The sequence below is a fragment of the Adelges cooleyi genome, unplaced genomic scaffold (genome assembly GCF_023614345.1).
Source record: "Adelges cooleyi isolate 19-005CV unplaced genomic scaffold, UGA_ACOO_1.1 ACOO_flye_CR_arks_rails_tigmint_CR_PRNA_41, whole genome shotgun sequence".
Lineage (NCBI taxonomy): Eukaryota > Metazoa > Arthropoda > Insecta > Hemiptera > Adelgidae > Adelges > Adelges cooleyi.
In genome coordinates this window covers 708,250-720,990 of record NW_026096090.1, presented here as the reverse complement: position 1 = coordinate 720,990, position 12,741 = coordinate 708,250, and the positions used below count along the sequence as shown (strand labels likewise).

Here is a 12,741-nt window from a genome sequence, read left to right as displayed (position 1 = left end):
TTGTTTGGTGTGAAAAAGTGGGGTTTGTTGTGTTCGTAGGTAACGGGACGTGAACGGGTCAGCTGTCCGACGATATACCAACCTAATGGATTTTTTTGGGTTTCCATAAATCTACTCAAAACAATATGTAAAGTGTTTTTGTCGCTCCGCGTTTGTACCAACGGGTTTCGAGAGTAATTTTCAACATTTTCTTAATCCTCGAGACGCTTTTAACACCTAATTAAACACTAAAACGCCACTATCAAATTTGATAAATAGTTGTCAGAACTGCAACGTCGAATTCGGTGGCCATCAGCTGTTGTATACGAAATGATATTCGTTTTGCGCACTGCGTAATATTTTATTGAACACTCATCGCAGAGTTCAGCTGCGCTGCTGTCTTCTTGCAATCTGTGCTGTGGGGAAATATCTGAATACAATTTTCTTTGTGTTAAATGTTAATAAATATTATGATAAGCGTTATTTGTTTAACGCGACACCTGCAGTAACGTATGTGTAAATTGTAATCATTTACTGTACCATGTAATGAGCTCAAAACCTGACCTAATGCGAAACAAAGATACAAGCTATTGTTTGTCGAGTTCAAACCAACGTAGTACATAGGCGCAATACAGAAAAATGTTATTTGTTGTTTGTATATAATTTTCCATATTTCCCAATAGTTGTTCAACGTGTTTCTTTTTTTGTTGAGATTTTAATACGTTTCTAACGACTAATATAAAATACCAACATGGAAAGAAAAATTAAAATGATGAAAAGCTTGTAACGTCAACAAGCCGTTATAGTTTGTATATATTTGTTGTTGTACCCTTTAAACATTAGTACATACATAAATAAAAAAAAAATAATATTGTAAAAGTGGGAAATTTGCATAATTTGAGTAATAATATTGAGAATTAAGAACATTTCTGGGCAACGACAAAAAAAAAATACACACGTAATTACACATATTATTTACGATTACTGATGGGTATCTAGGTAAATAAATATGCTTTAAACGATGCGATGATATAATTAAATCATTGGTCAAATTACACATTAACGTTTTATATAGAAAATTGGAAAAAATAATATTTTATAGCTCATTTTCACATAACATTTAGTTTCTTTGTAAAATTAAATATTTTTTTAAAAATAAGAACTATTGTCTCTTGAAAATTAATGTGCATATTCAATCCATTAAAAAAAAAATTGTATTAAAATAACTTTTCAAAACTTTAATATTATGTTAAAAACACCTACTACATTCTAACAAAAAAAATTATTATACTATTAGATTTAAAACAAAATTAGTTTCAAACAAAAGTGAATTATTTTTTATTTTAGTTAACTGTTTATTCAAAAAAGGACACATCTAATTTAAATTTAAGTATACTGTATCGTATAATTAATTACTTATTATTATAAATCTAACCAAAATTAAAAAAATTACTATAATTTTTCAAATGAAAAAAAGGTACACAAACTTTTCAGTTCATCAGTTATGCATTTGATTTTAAAATATTTGTTTTTTACTTAGCCCATACAGCGACATAAAGACGAGTTATTCCCTCTGAACCAAATAAAATAAATTTTTCCCAAGAGGTCATCCAATTTAGTAAATATATTTTAAGACATTTTTATTAAAATTAATTTTACCCTGAATTTGTTTTGTCATGTAACATTTTACACAGATCTAAATAGTGATCACCTAAAAACAATTAGACATGCTCTACAACAAAATCTAAGGCCAAATTTTAATTCACTGGGAAACCACTGGCAAGGAAGTTTTGGGTTCTATCGTGAACCGTTGTTGTACAGTGGTTAAATGCAAATTTAGTGACTATTTCTTACTTAATTTAAAAAAAAAATGTACTTGCAACGGTTTCTTTTCTTTTTTTTTATTTATCAAGATGATTTACAAGGTCAAACACTTAAAAACAAAATAAAAGTTTTATCTTTAATCAGCATTTTCCTCTTCATCATCATCTTCAGCATTATTAATCTGAAAAAAAAATTTAAAACAAAAGTTAAAAAAAGTGTTTAAATGTTGTTTTAAATTACTGAAAATTAGTTAAGCAAATATTTATACATACAACAATAACAATTCTTTAATAACACTATTTTAATTGTGAAAAAACTTTTTTAAAGAATAACAGGGTTATACAACCAGTTTTAAACTAATACTTATTTAAAAGTACAAACAACACGGGAAGAAATATTTTCAAATTTATAAATGACAAGGAAAATTAAAGGATGGTTCCGAAGGATTTATTTATTAGCAATAGACAGCAACTCTTTACGGGGTGCTAAGAAATCTGGTTACTGGAACCACCAACACTGGTTGTAATCAATTCATACGGGAATAAAATTCTATCTTAGACAATAATATTAAAAGTTACTGGAATTTTTTTTCTCTTATAAGTCATAATTTTTCTTTTATATTTATGCTCATTCATTGTAAGATATAATAAATATGAAAAAAATAATCAAACTGTTAAATATAAAAGTTTTGAGAAAAAACGTATTGTTAATAAAGAGAATTATATCAGATTTTTGAATTTTTTTTTCCTAAGAAATATGCAAAAGCATCAACTTGGTAGCCCTTGTCATATCATTTCCTGGAAGAATACTACTGTTCAAAAGATTAGAAACTTATAATAAGAAACGATGTATAAAAAAATCTCGTATCAATGTTTTGTCATATTATACAAGTTAATCTTATTATCAGCAATTGAAATATAGTCGTTTAAGATGTATGTGGAAAATATTTATCCTACACAAAACTATATAATTGTTTATAAATACATGCAATATTTTCGTTAATTTGAAACATGGATAAACTGATGAATCAAATACATATTGTTATATAATGAAGTTTGGAATGTACTTTTAAGTGATTCAACTTATTTCATTGATATAAATATTACAAGTACAAAAATAAACCCACATGATTGATTAAAGTAAAAATATTAAAAACATATTATTAAAATATTAAGATATTAAAAAAAGTTACATAAATAATACAAAAAAAATTAGATGAATTTGATTGTCAGTAATACAAAATGACCTTATATTTTCCAGAACCATTTAAAATACTAAAACTTCACAGAATTTTCTAGATTAAATATATATATTAGGATATATATATATATATAAACATACATACAAGAATTTAACTCTATTATAAATATATTACCTGGAAGTATCTGAGTTCGTAACTGTCTGGTCCACTGTGTACAACCCTCAACCAATCTCTTAAATTGTTCTTTTTCAAGTACTTTTTCGTTAAATATTTCAAATACCTAAAAAAAAAAAGTAATTTTTAGTGCCTCTTGTTTATAGGTATATATAAATTTGCATCTATTTACCGTTTCGTGAAAGGTACGTCAGAATTAACCATAATTTTCGTTTTGGTTTTCTCCAGAGATATAACATTTCCAAAGTTATTTGTCTTTCCGTTATACTTCATTCGCTCTTGGAGGAACTTTTCCTAAACAATTAGTTTAAGACTATTAAATTATATGAATTATAGTTAAAAGAATGAATAAATAATATATTACGAAATTGTTGACATCCATAATACTATCTTCGACTGGATGGGTACAATCAATTGTCATTTTCCGGGTTTCTTTCTTCTTTTTTAAAGCAGCTCCTTTACCTCTAAGTGTAGCTTTTGGCTTCTTAGGTGCTGAATTTGCTTTTTTATTCAATTTGGGTTTTGAAGCAGCACCTGGTGCTTTCTTCAATGCTGGAGGGGCTACAGTTTTCTTAATAACAGCAGCGGTTGTCAATGCTTTTTTAGGTGGAGCAGCAGCAGCTTTTTCAGCCACCGGTTTCTTGTCAGCGGCAGGTTTTTTATCGGCAGCAGGTTTCTTATCAGTAGATTTTTTTTCGGCGACAGGAGCACTCTTGGCAGCTTTCGGTTGTTTCTTAGCTTCAGCAGGTTCAGCTTTCTTTTCAACTTTAGCTGGTTCTTTCTTATCCTTTTTAGTAGCCTTAGGTGCTTCTTCAGCAGCCCGTTTAACAGCTTTACCTTTAGGTTCTTCTTTGACCTTTTTGGGTTCTTCTTTTTTGCCCTTAGCCTGAGGTGCTGCTGCTTGTTGCTGACCTTTTTTAGCCTGTTTTACTTCAGGCTCTTTGGCCTTAGGCTTTTCTGGTTCGGGTTTTTTACCTTTAGCATCTGGTTTTGCAGATTTGGCATTTCCCTTGGTTGGTTCTGGTTTAGCAGACGCTTTAGCTGGTTGTTGAGCAGGAGTTTTTTTGCCGCTTTCCTGACTTTTCTTATCTGCGGCCTTCTTTTGAGCTGGTGCCTTTAAACAAAAATCATATGTTAAATAACATAAACAAAAGTACAAAATTCATTACAATTTTTTATTACAGGTTCTTTTTTAGGTTGTTCCTTGGTTGGTTTTTTTTCTTGGGCCGGTTGAGCTTTAGGAGCTGCTTGTTGTTTGGTGTCCTTCTTGGCTTGCTGCTTAGGTTCCACTACAGGTTCAGCCTTTTTCGGCTGTGCCTTAGGTTCAGCCTTAGGCTTAGGCGCATCTTGTTTTGCCTTGGCAGGTTGTTGAGCCTGCGGCTTTTTCGCCGCAGGCTTTTTATCGCCACCACCAGCTTTTCCACCCTAAACAAATGAAACAATGAAAATAATTTATACAAATAATTATATTAACGGGTAAATCTTAGTATGTATTATGTGGTCGAGAAACATGAGATTGCCACGTTTATAAATTAATAAAAAAAACTCGTCACAAAATAATAAACATATTTTAAATTACCTGTTTTGCAGCGGCTGGAGCCATTTGTCTAGACAATATAATATGTATAAATCTAACAAAAATTAAAATTTAAGAAATACTTTCACGCTAGCTAAATAACGTGGTCGAGTATCACGAAAAAGAGACATGAGATGTTAAAGTTAAACGCCGATAGACGAGAAGGGAACGAGGCGCAATGTAAAATTCATGGAAGAATAAATTAAACGTAAACAGGAGAAAATAACCTTAAAAAAGAACAGTGTAGTACTACGGTACAATTTATTTGTACATTTTTGCCATGCAATTTATGTGTACAATAATGAATATTAGGAATCACAAACTATTATTTTATATTTATTATATTATATATTATATTATTATATATATATATATATATATGGATTATTTATATTATGATATTCTCTAGTTGAAACAAAATTGTTGATGCCGTTTACACTACTTTTATTATTATTATTTTAAAATTTAAATGTAATGTATGTATTTCAAAATATGTACCTACTCATTTTTCCTTATATAATACACAGTATTCTTAATTACTTAGATAACCATTTATGCTTTAAAAACCTAGCACAGAGGTAATAAGCATAGTCAGCCTAATAGTTGGCTTAAGCGGTTTATGAATTGCCACTTGTTTTAATTATTATGGCAAAAAGAAACTTAAGTTTGTTGTTACATATCAAAAGGTTAAAAGAATTTCTTTAGTCTTTTAATATACATGTATGTGACCCATATCTAAATGTTTAATTTAAAAAAAATAATTATTAAATTATTAGACATTTTAAAGATTATTAGACCTACATTTTCAGACTACCACGAAACCGGGTTACATGGTTAACCCGGTTTTACCGGTACATAAAGTAATTTTGTGGTATTCTTTTAAATTTTAACCAACAGCAAAACATTGTCCTACAATTTTATATTTTCCAATATAATCGGTTTCATTTTTCTTGTATGTCTCAGAAATCTACGATGACATATTAAGTTTTATAGTTTTAGGGAGGTCACCGTAATATTAACCCAGACTCCAGAGGTTTGTTAAAAAATCTTAAAGAGGTTTCAGATGTTCCAGAGAGCTACCGACAAAGGTATTATAATATACTTCAGTACAATACAATTAAAATGACATTATTTACTCGTTATTATATAGTGTTACTTTTTAAAAAAATATATTATTTTAAATTCAACAATTTATTAGTAATACAGTTTTTAATTTTTAATCCTAATCATATTTTTTTTATGATCCCACAACACATTTTTCATCAGACGTCAAGTTATCAAAAATAATTTTCTGCAAAACTCACATAGTTCTGTCTAGTGGTTGAATTTAAGTACAATATTAAACAAATAAATGATATGGTATCTAAAATTAAATTCAAAAAGTATAAAATAAAACTTTAATTCTTTCCAAATAAATTAAGAATTATAAACAAACTAAGAATATAATTTAATAATTACAAAGCAAATGATACAATTTAACATAGAAAAATTGAATACATTTTCATATACAAGTTTTAAAAAAAATTCAATTTATTAGTAAAATGGCGATTTTATTGATATTATCATTCATTAATTTAGAACAGTTGGATTTCTCGTCTATTTAATTTATAATGTATTAAAAACCTTCTAAAAATAGTTTACTATTTAAATATTTAACATCAACATTTCAATGGCATTATATTACAATATCCAATTCGATTAATCCTACAATACATTTTACTCATGATGAAAAATATATAAATTATTATTTACATCATTAAAAATAGGCTACATGTACAAAAATTAGTAACAAAATAATTACACATTTTTTTGTTGTCGTTTACATATAATAAAATATCTATGCACAATGGAAGAACCCATTTTTGAACGTCATTTTCTTAGTCTGTATGATATACATATATATATATATATATTATTTAATTATAGTTTAATTTACATAAAATTTACAAAAAAAAACTAATTAGTCTGTAATAGTATTGGTTATTACTCTTTTGTTCTAACAGTGAAACATATTTAATGTTCACAATTTTCACAATTGTTCCTATTGGTGTATTAAAACACATCCATTGGTAACTGATTAAGATTTACCTACATCTAAGACATTTTTTTTAGTAAAATATACATACATACAGCTTTACTATACATATAGATTCTTTTTAAATAAATCTTAATACAAAAACACGAATGCGTTTGAATATCTACAATGTTGTGTTTCATCGTTGTGTTTGGTAATTTGTTACCTGAAAAAAAATATATATATTAAAAAACTTGCAAATTAACTTTAGTTGTGCACTAGTTTTTATAAACTATTTTATAAATACAATATAATATTTATAATACATTTATATATAGTTTATGTATTACATACAATTTATTGTTAAGATTCCCTGGTTACAACTAAACATTATTAGTCACTATAGAATGGTTATTTACTGATTTTAAACAGATACTTTCAAAGTAAATGAAATTTAAAGTTTAGGCGGCAAAAAAAAGGTGTTGGGGTAATGTGCATAGATAAAAAAAATATTAACTCCCCCCACTATCTACTCTTTTTAGCTCTTATAAGCTAGTAATTCTACAAGTACTGAGAATTTCAAATTTTAGACAAAGCACGTTTTTCTGGAGCACTATAGAATTCTTCAATAAAAACTAATTATCGACTAGGAGATTATTCATGATTTAAAAGTTTAATAAAATATATATGTAACTTTTTGAAATTAAAAAAAATGTTGTAATTCAGCACAAAATCGTAAATCTATCATAGATTTTTTTATACAATAGCAAGTTTTTACTATAACAAGAGTAAAGTTATCATATTTTACACCTTTTTTAATTAATCTATAAATAGGATAATTAATACTAGAAAGTTGACACTTTTTTTTATATTATAAACAAGAGTTATTTACCTTTATGATTCCTGAAACAGTCGATCAATGATATTTTCTTAGGAGAATTATTTCTTAGTCTCTAAAACAAACCAGTTAACATAAATTAATATCAAATAATATTTTATTTAACAAATTATAAATAAAAAAACATATATATATATACACAATAGTAATTTGTCAACAATACATTATAATTTAAACATGGTGTAGTTTGTATTTTATTGCTATTACTATTTTACATATGTTATAATATGTATATAATTATCATCTAGTGTTTTTACAAAATATACTAGATGATTGTGTCTAATGTAGATTAAGTAGCTGTGTCCTATGACAACTCAAAAAACTAGCAGCACACTTAAATTTAATACAGTTGTTTTTAACTACATAAAACATTCAATTTTAATAATAATTAAAATAAATAATATATATTTATATAATTTCATTTACTTTGAAAGTATCTGTTTAAAATCAGTAAATAACCATTCTATAGTGACTAATAATGTTGAGTTGTAACCAGGGAATCTTAACAATAAATTGTATGTAATATTAATAAATATATATTATTCATATTTTTAATTTCAAAAAGTTACATATATATTTTATTAAACTTTTAAATCATGAATAATCTCCTAATCGATAATTAGTTTTTAAAATATACATATATTAATTTCTATATTTAGAAATTATATTTTTATTTACGTTGTTTTGATAAAACAATTACTTACTTTTATGAAAGGACACTTGGAAATCCAGTAAATTGTTTCACATCAAATGTCAATTCAATTAGTTATATACATACTTATAGCAAACTGAAACAGAAATACAAAATAATAATTAAGTGATTTTATTTTTTAAAAGAACATATACAACAAATATTACCTTTTAAAGTAGTAGTGCATTTGAGATTTTGGAATCAATGTAGAGAAAGAATAAAATTAGGTTGCGTACTGTAATAGAAACAATTTATACAAAAAAAAAAAAGAAAAAAAATTATAATAAACTATAATAAACTTTGTAGAAAACTTGATTGATATTTTTTTAAATTAGAAATTTAACTGAACTTAATCTTTAGGACTTTGGTTTTCTTCTTGTTTTTCATCATTAGTTTCAGACAATGGTTCATTATCAAAACTCGTCCACTTTCCACTGTCTTGATTGTCGTCCGTATCCGTATCTAGAAGTTCGAAAGTTATTTTACAGTCGTGTTTGTAAATGAATACTTTATAGCAATTGTTGTCAGAACTCAAAGCTGCTTCAGCTCTTCTCTGATACGCCGCTTCTTGAATGATTCTTTGAGGCGCTGTGCTACAAAGGCCTCCAGTACCTCCTTTTTTACTTTCTTTTAAAAATATTTGGTAACAGTCTTGACAGTATTCGTCAGATACCAAATGCTGTAACTGACGAACAGCATATATTACGACTTTATCAAGGGTAAATCCAACATACGCATGGATACCAAACATTTCTCTAAGTGTGTCTTCATAGGTGTTTGAATCCATATTTCCATCTAAAACATTTTTAATCATATCTAGTAAAGCTGGATAATAATCTTCTACTTCAATTTCTGATTTAGGATTGAGACGTAATTTCGCCGCTGCAGATTCTGACCTAGTGACTTTATAAATACATTCTTCGTGCACCAATTGAGTGGCTTTTTTATACATTTGAGATAACCGATCACAAAGGATATGATGAAGTCTGAGGAACAAATACCAATTGTTGTTGCCAAAAAACAACGTATAACATTCATCCGTACTAGGATGCTCAGACACTTTCGATTTATCGCTGTCTGTTATTTTTATTTCAGGTTCTTCTTTTTCTTCAGAAACGCGTAACGATGTTTTAGTAGTTTCGGGTGAATTATTGTTAGAACAGTCATTTTGGCCATCACGCTCATCATCGCTCAACTCTTGTCTTGGATGATGGAACATGTCGGGGATAAACCGTCTAATCAGTGATTTTATTTTTTGTTTGTCTTCTTTATTAATACTAGCTTGTCTCTTTACATGGTGTATTAACAAATTGGCGGCATCATCTAATATTGTTTTATCAATATAAGAAAAAACCAAGTGTGGTCCTGAAATGTTTTCTCCATGATCATTTCTCTCGTCGTATAATGTTTCAATTTCATTTAATAACGATTTTGATCTTAAAAACTTCATATCACTTTGTTTGAAGTTGACACCTTGATGGTCCAACGATTTAAGATAATATTTCTCATTTTGACTTTTCCAAATATCGTTAAACGTATTTCGTGCTTCTTTCCATTCTTCGTCTTTTGCTTTAAGTCTTTTCAAAACTATTGGAATTGCAGTCAACGGACTTTTCTTAAGCCCTTCTAGTATATCTGCTGTCTTATCTCCATACAGTCTTTTGATAGCACGTCTATTGGTAGTCGCTGAACTTGATTCATTACCCAGGCTATCATCAAGTTTAAATTTTATCGTTTCTTCAGGTGTCATTCTACTGAATTTTCTTAATACTTCTTCTAAAGAATAAATTGCTGCCAAATTGATTTCCATCACGAGATCAAGTTCAAACCTTTCATCTTCACATCTATGCATATATTCTTCATATTGGGTTTTTCTACTGGTAACAAATGATGACTCTTCAGACCATGTTGGAAACGAAACCCAAGTATCGTTCAACACTTCATAACACATTTTAGTTCGACCGCTACATTTAGGAGTTCGATAAGCTGTTGGTACGGCACAATAGCTTGCACCTAATCTTTTGCAAGAGGTAAAATCAATATCAGTTGGTAAATCACCGGCCGATCGATCTTGACGATTAGATCCCGGATCAAGTAGTGAAAGATGTGGCAGCCCAGAAAGTTTATTTTCTGCCGGTGCTGTTGCAGTATTATTGCTCTTCTCATTAGTTCCAATAAAATCTTTAAATCTTCTGAATAGTTCTGAATACTTTCCAAGGAAAGGTTGCACTAAATTTAACAGTTCCGATTTAGATATAATTTCATTATAGTATAAAACAAGACATCTCAAAAAGTCATCATAAGCTGAAGCATTATGAATCGATTTACGAACAAGATCAAAAAATGCAAAATCAGTAAGAGTTCCATACTTATATGCCTCTACATAGGAAACATCTCCCAAACTCGGGAAAGGAGATTTAGGTTTCTTTGGTGGAGGCAAATTTTGGGTAGAAGAAAATGATGATGTTCTTTTTATAGCTACGTTTTGGACGTTAGTTTCTCGACTTTCTTTAGTTGTTGGAATATTAATTGGATGTTCTTTTTTCACAGAAGGAACAATATTAGCAGGAGGTGCGCTGGTAACTACGGCAGTCTTCTTAGGAGGTACAATAGGTTCTGTCAGTTTGGCACCAAAAGAATGATGTGAAGTAGCATCTGGTAAAAATTGTCCAAACTCTGCTAATAAATCTTCTTGGTTTTCAAAAAGTTTTGCTACCTGAGCATAAACTTCCGCTTCAGTTAATGTTTTTCCTGTTACTTGAACTACATTATCTTTTTGAGTTTTTTGTTCTTTTTGATAAGTATGTAGTATTTCTAAAAACCGTTTGTATTTTTCTGGCTGCCCTTGAAAACGGTTTTTTATTTTGTTAACATAATTTATTGCATGGTTAAATTCAACTGGTTGATTTTGAGAGTTGGTAGACTCTTGAGTTGTAGGTATCGATACTTGAGGTATAGCAGAAGCCACTTGGCTTAAACTTGCAACCGACAAAGGTATTTGAGTTGGATAGCTACTAGAAGGTGCTGTTGGCGTAATATTATTCTGAGTCGTATGATGATGGTTCATTACGACAGAAGTAGTGTTAACCTGATTGATAGGTAAATGTACAGCTGGTTTTATTACCACCGGTGGTGTAGTAGTTAAAGTGACAGGTGATGTTGTGACTGTAGGTGGTCCAGACATTATATGTTGAGTAGTAGAATGGATAATAGTCTGTGAAGATGTGATTGCAGGACTTTGTGGTATTGAGACAGAAACGTGAAAACCAAGTTCATTGTTCTTAATTTCTATTTTATAACCAGGTGGTAGGAACGTATTAAAGCCTACTATGAGTTCTGGATGACCTTTGAATAGATTTGAGACACGGGTAATTACCCCAGGTGTATCAATACTCTGCGATTTAAATTCTTTCATTATATCTAAGAAGTCATTATATACTTGAGGTTGATTACTGAATTTAAATTTCACCTGGTCCAAATAGGATAAGGCATCTTCGACCTTGAGCCTCTGGAACTGAGTCTGTTGTTGTTGTTGCTGTTGTTGAATGATAGTTGATGGCACAACTTTTTGCCTTATTTGCTGAATCGAATGAGGCGCTTGTATAGTATGAAGAGTAGGCATTGCTGAACCGCCAGGAAGAGAACCTGGAATTTTGTCGTTGATGGCTAGGACTGGCATCGCTGGAGCGCTATAAGGCTGCACAGTGTTGAATTGAATGTTTGGATTATTTATAGCTTGAGATACAAAGCTTGACTGCACAACATTAGATATAGTCACCAGGTTCGGCCTGGACCTAGGTGGTGAACGGTTGGCAGCGGCGTATGCTCCGACTGTGTCCGCGGACGCCATAAGTTCATCCGAATGCCGTTTCATTTCTCGTCACATTAGGCCGTTTGAATAACATCACGTACAAACTAAATCCGTACATAAACGTTAACATGGCATTATTAGGCTTAGGAATTTGACAACGGTTACTTACTGAATATAAACGTTTAGCCAACGCACGATGTATAATCTGAAAACCACGATACGAAGAATGTGGCGAACGATAACAGCCAAACGAGTACACGAACCAAACAGACTTTCCATAAAATAAGATACACCGAATTGCAACGCAAAGTGTAAACAAACGTTACGCTACCGATCAGTGTTAGTGCGGGAGACGGGCCGCTTGTTGAGGTGAACCTTATGGGTGGGAAGTAGCGGGTAGGGGACATATGAGAGAAATCTAGTGGTAGCCACGTTGCCGGAACTAACCGCCATTTCTTTGTAATGGGATTTTAAATATACCAAATACAGTTTTGCAGCAAATTTACATTATGAATAACCATAAAGTCTTAAACCGTTTGTCACTCATTAATTGTCCCAAAAAATCAATTTTAT

The 12,741-nt window shown here is 29.8% G+C and overlaps 2 protein-coding genes across 3 annotated transcripts; both read right to left on the bottom strand.

The window, feature by feature from the left end:
- Positions 1 to 1,864: 1,864 nt before the first annotated feature.
- On the bottom strand, positions 1,865 to 4,900 carry LOC126841883 (60S ribosomal protein L22-like). The gene is made up of 6 exons (XM_050578633.1): positions 4,758 to 4,900; positions 4,361 to 4,603; positions 3,543 to 4,292; positions 3,351 to 3,472; positions 3,179 to 3,284; positions 1,865 to 1,984 (listed from the first exon to the last, which is right to left on the bottom strand). The coding sequence occupies exons 1-6, from the start codon at positions 4,779 to 4,781 to the stop codon at positions 1,940 to 1,942; spliced, it is 1,290 nt and encodes a 429-aa protein (XP_050434590.1). The 5' UTR covers positions 4,782 to 4,900; the 3' UTR covers positions 1,865 to 1,939.
- Positions 4,901 to 6,283: 1,383 nt separating this feature from the next.
- Positions 6,284 to 12,521, bottom strand: LOC126841703 (paired amphipathic helix protein Sin3b). Of its 2 annotated transcripts, XM_050578293.1 has the most exons (5): positions 12,338 to 12,521; positions 8,525 to 12,272; positions 8,371 to 8,454; positions 7,661 to 7,721; positions 6,284 to 6,994 (listed from the first exon to the last, which is right to left on the bottom strand). In XM_050578293.1, the coding sequence occupies exon 2, from the start codon at positions 12,229 to 12,231 to the stop codon at positions 8,707 to 8,709; it is 3,525 nt and encodes a 1,174-aa protein (XP_050434250.1). In that variant the 5' UTR covers positions 12,232 to 12,272; positions 12,338 to 12,521; the 3' UTR covers positions 6,284 to 6,994; positions 7,661 to 7,721; positions 8,371 to 8,454; positions 8,525 to 8,706. The 2 variants fall into 2 exon arrangements, with proteins under 2 accessions (XP_050434250.1, XP_050434251.1); XM_050578294.1 differs by having other exon boundaries at positions 8,525 to 12,521.
- Between the last annotated feature and the right edge of the window lie 220 nt (positions 12,522 to 12,741).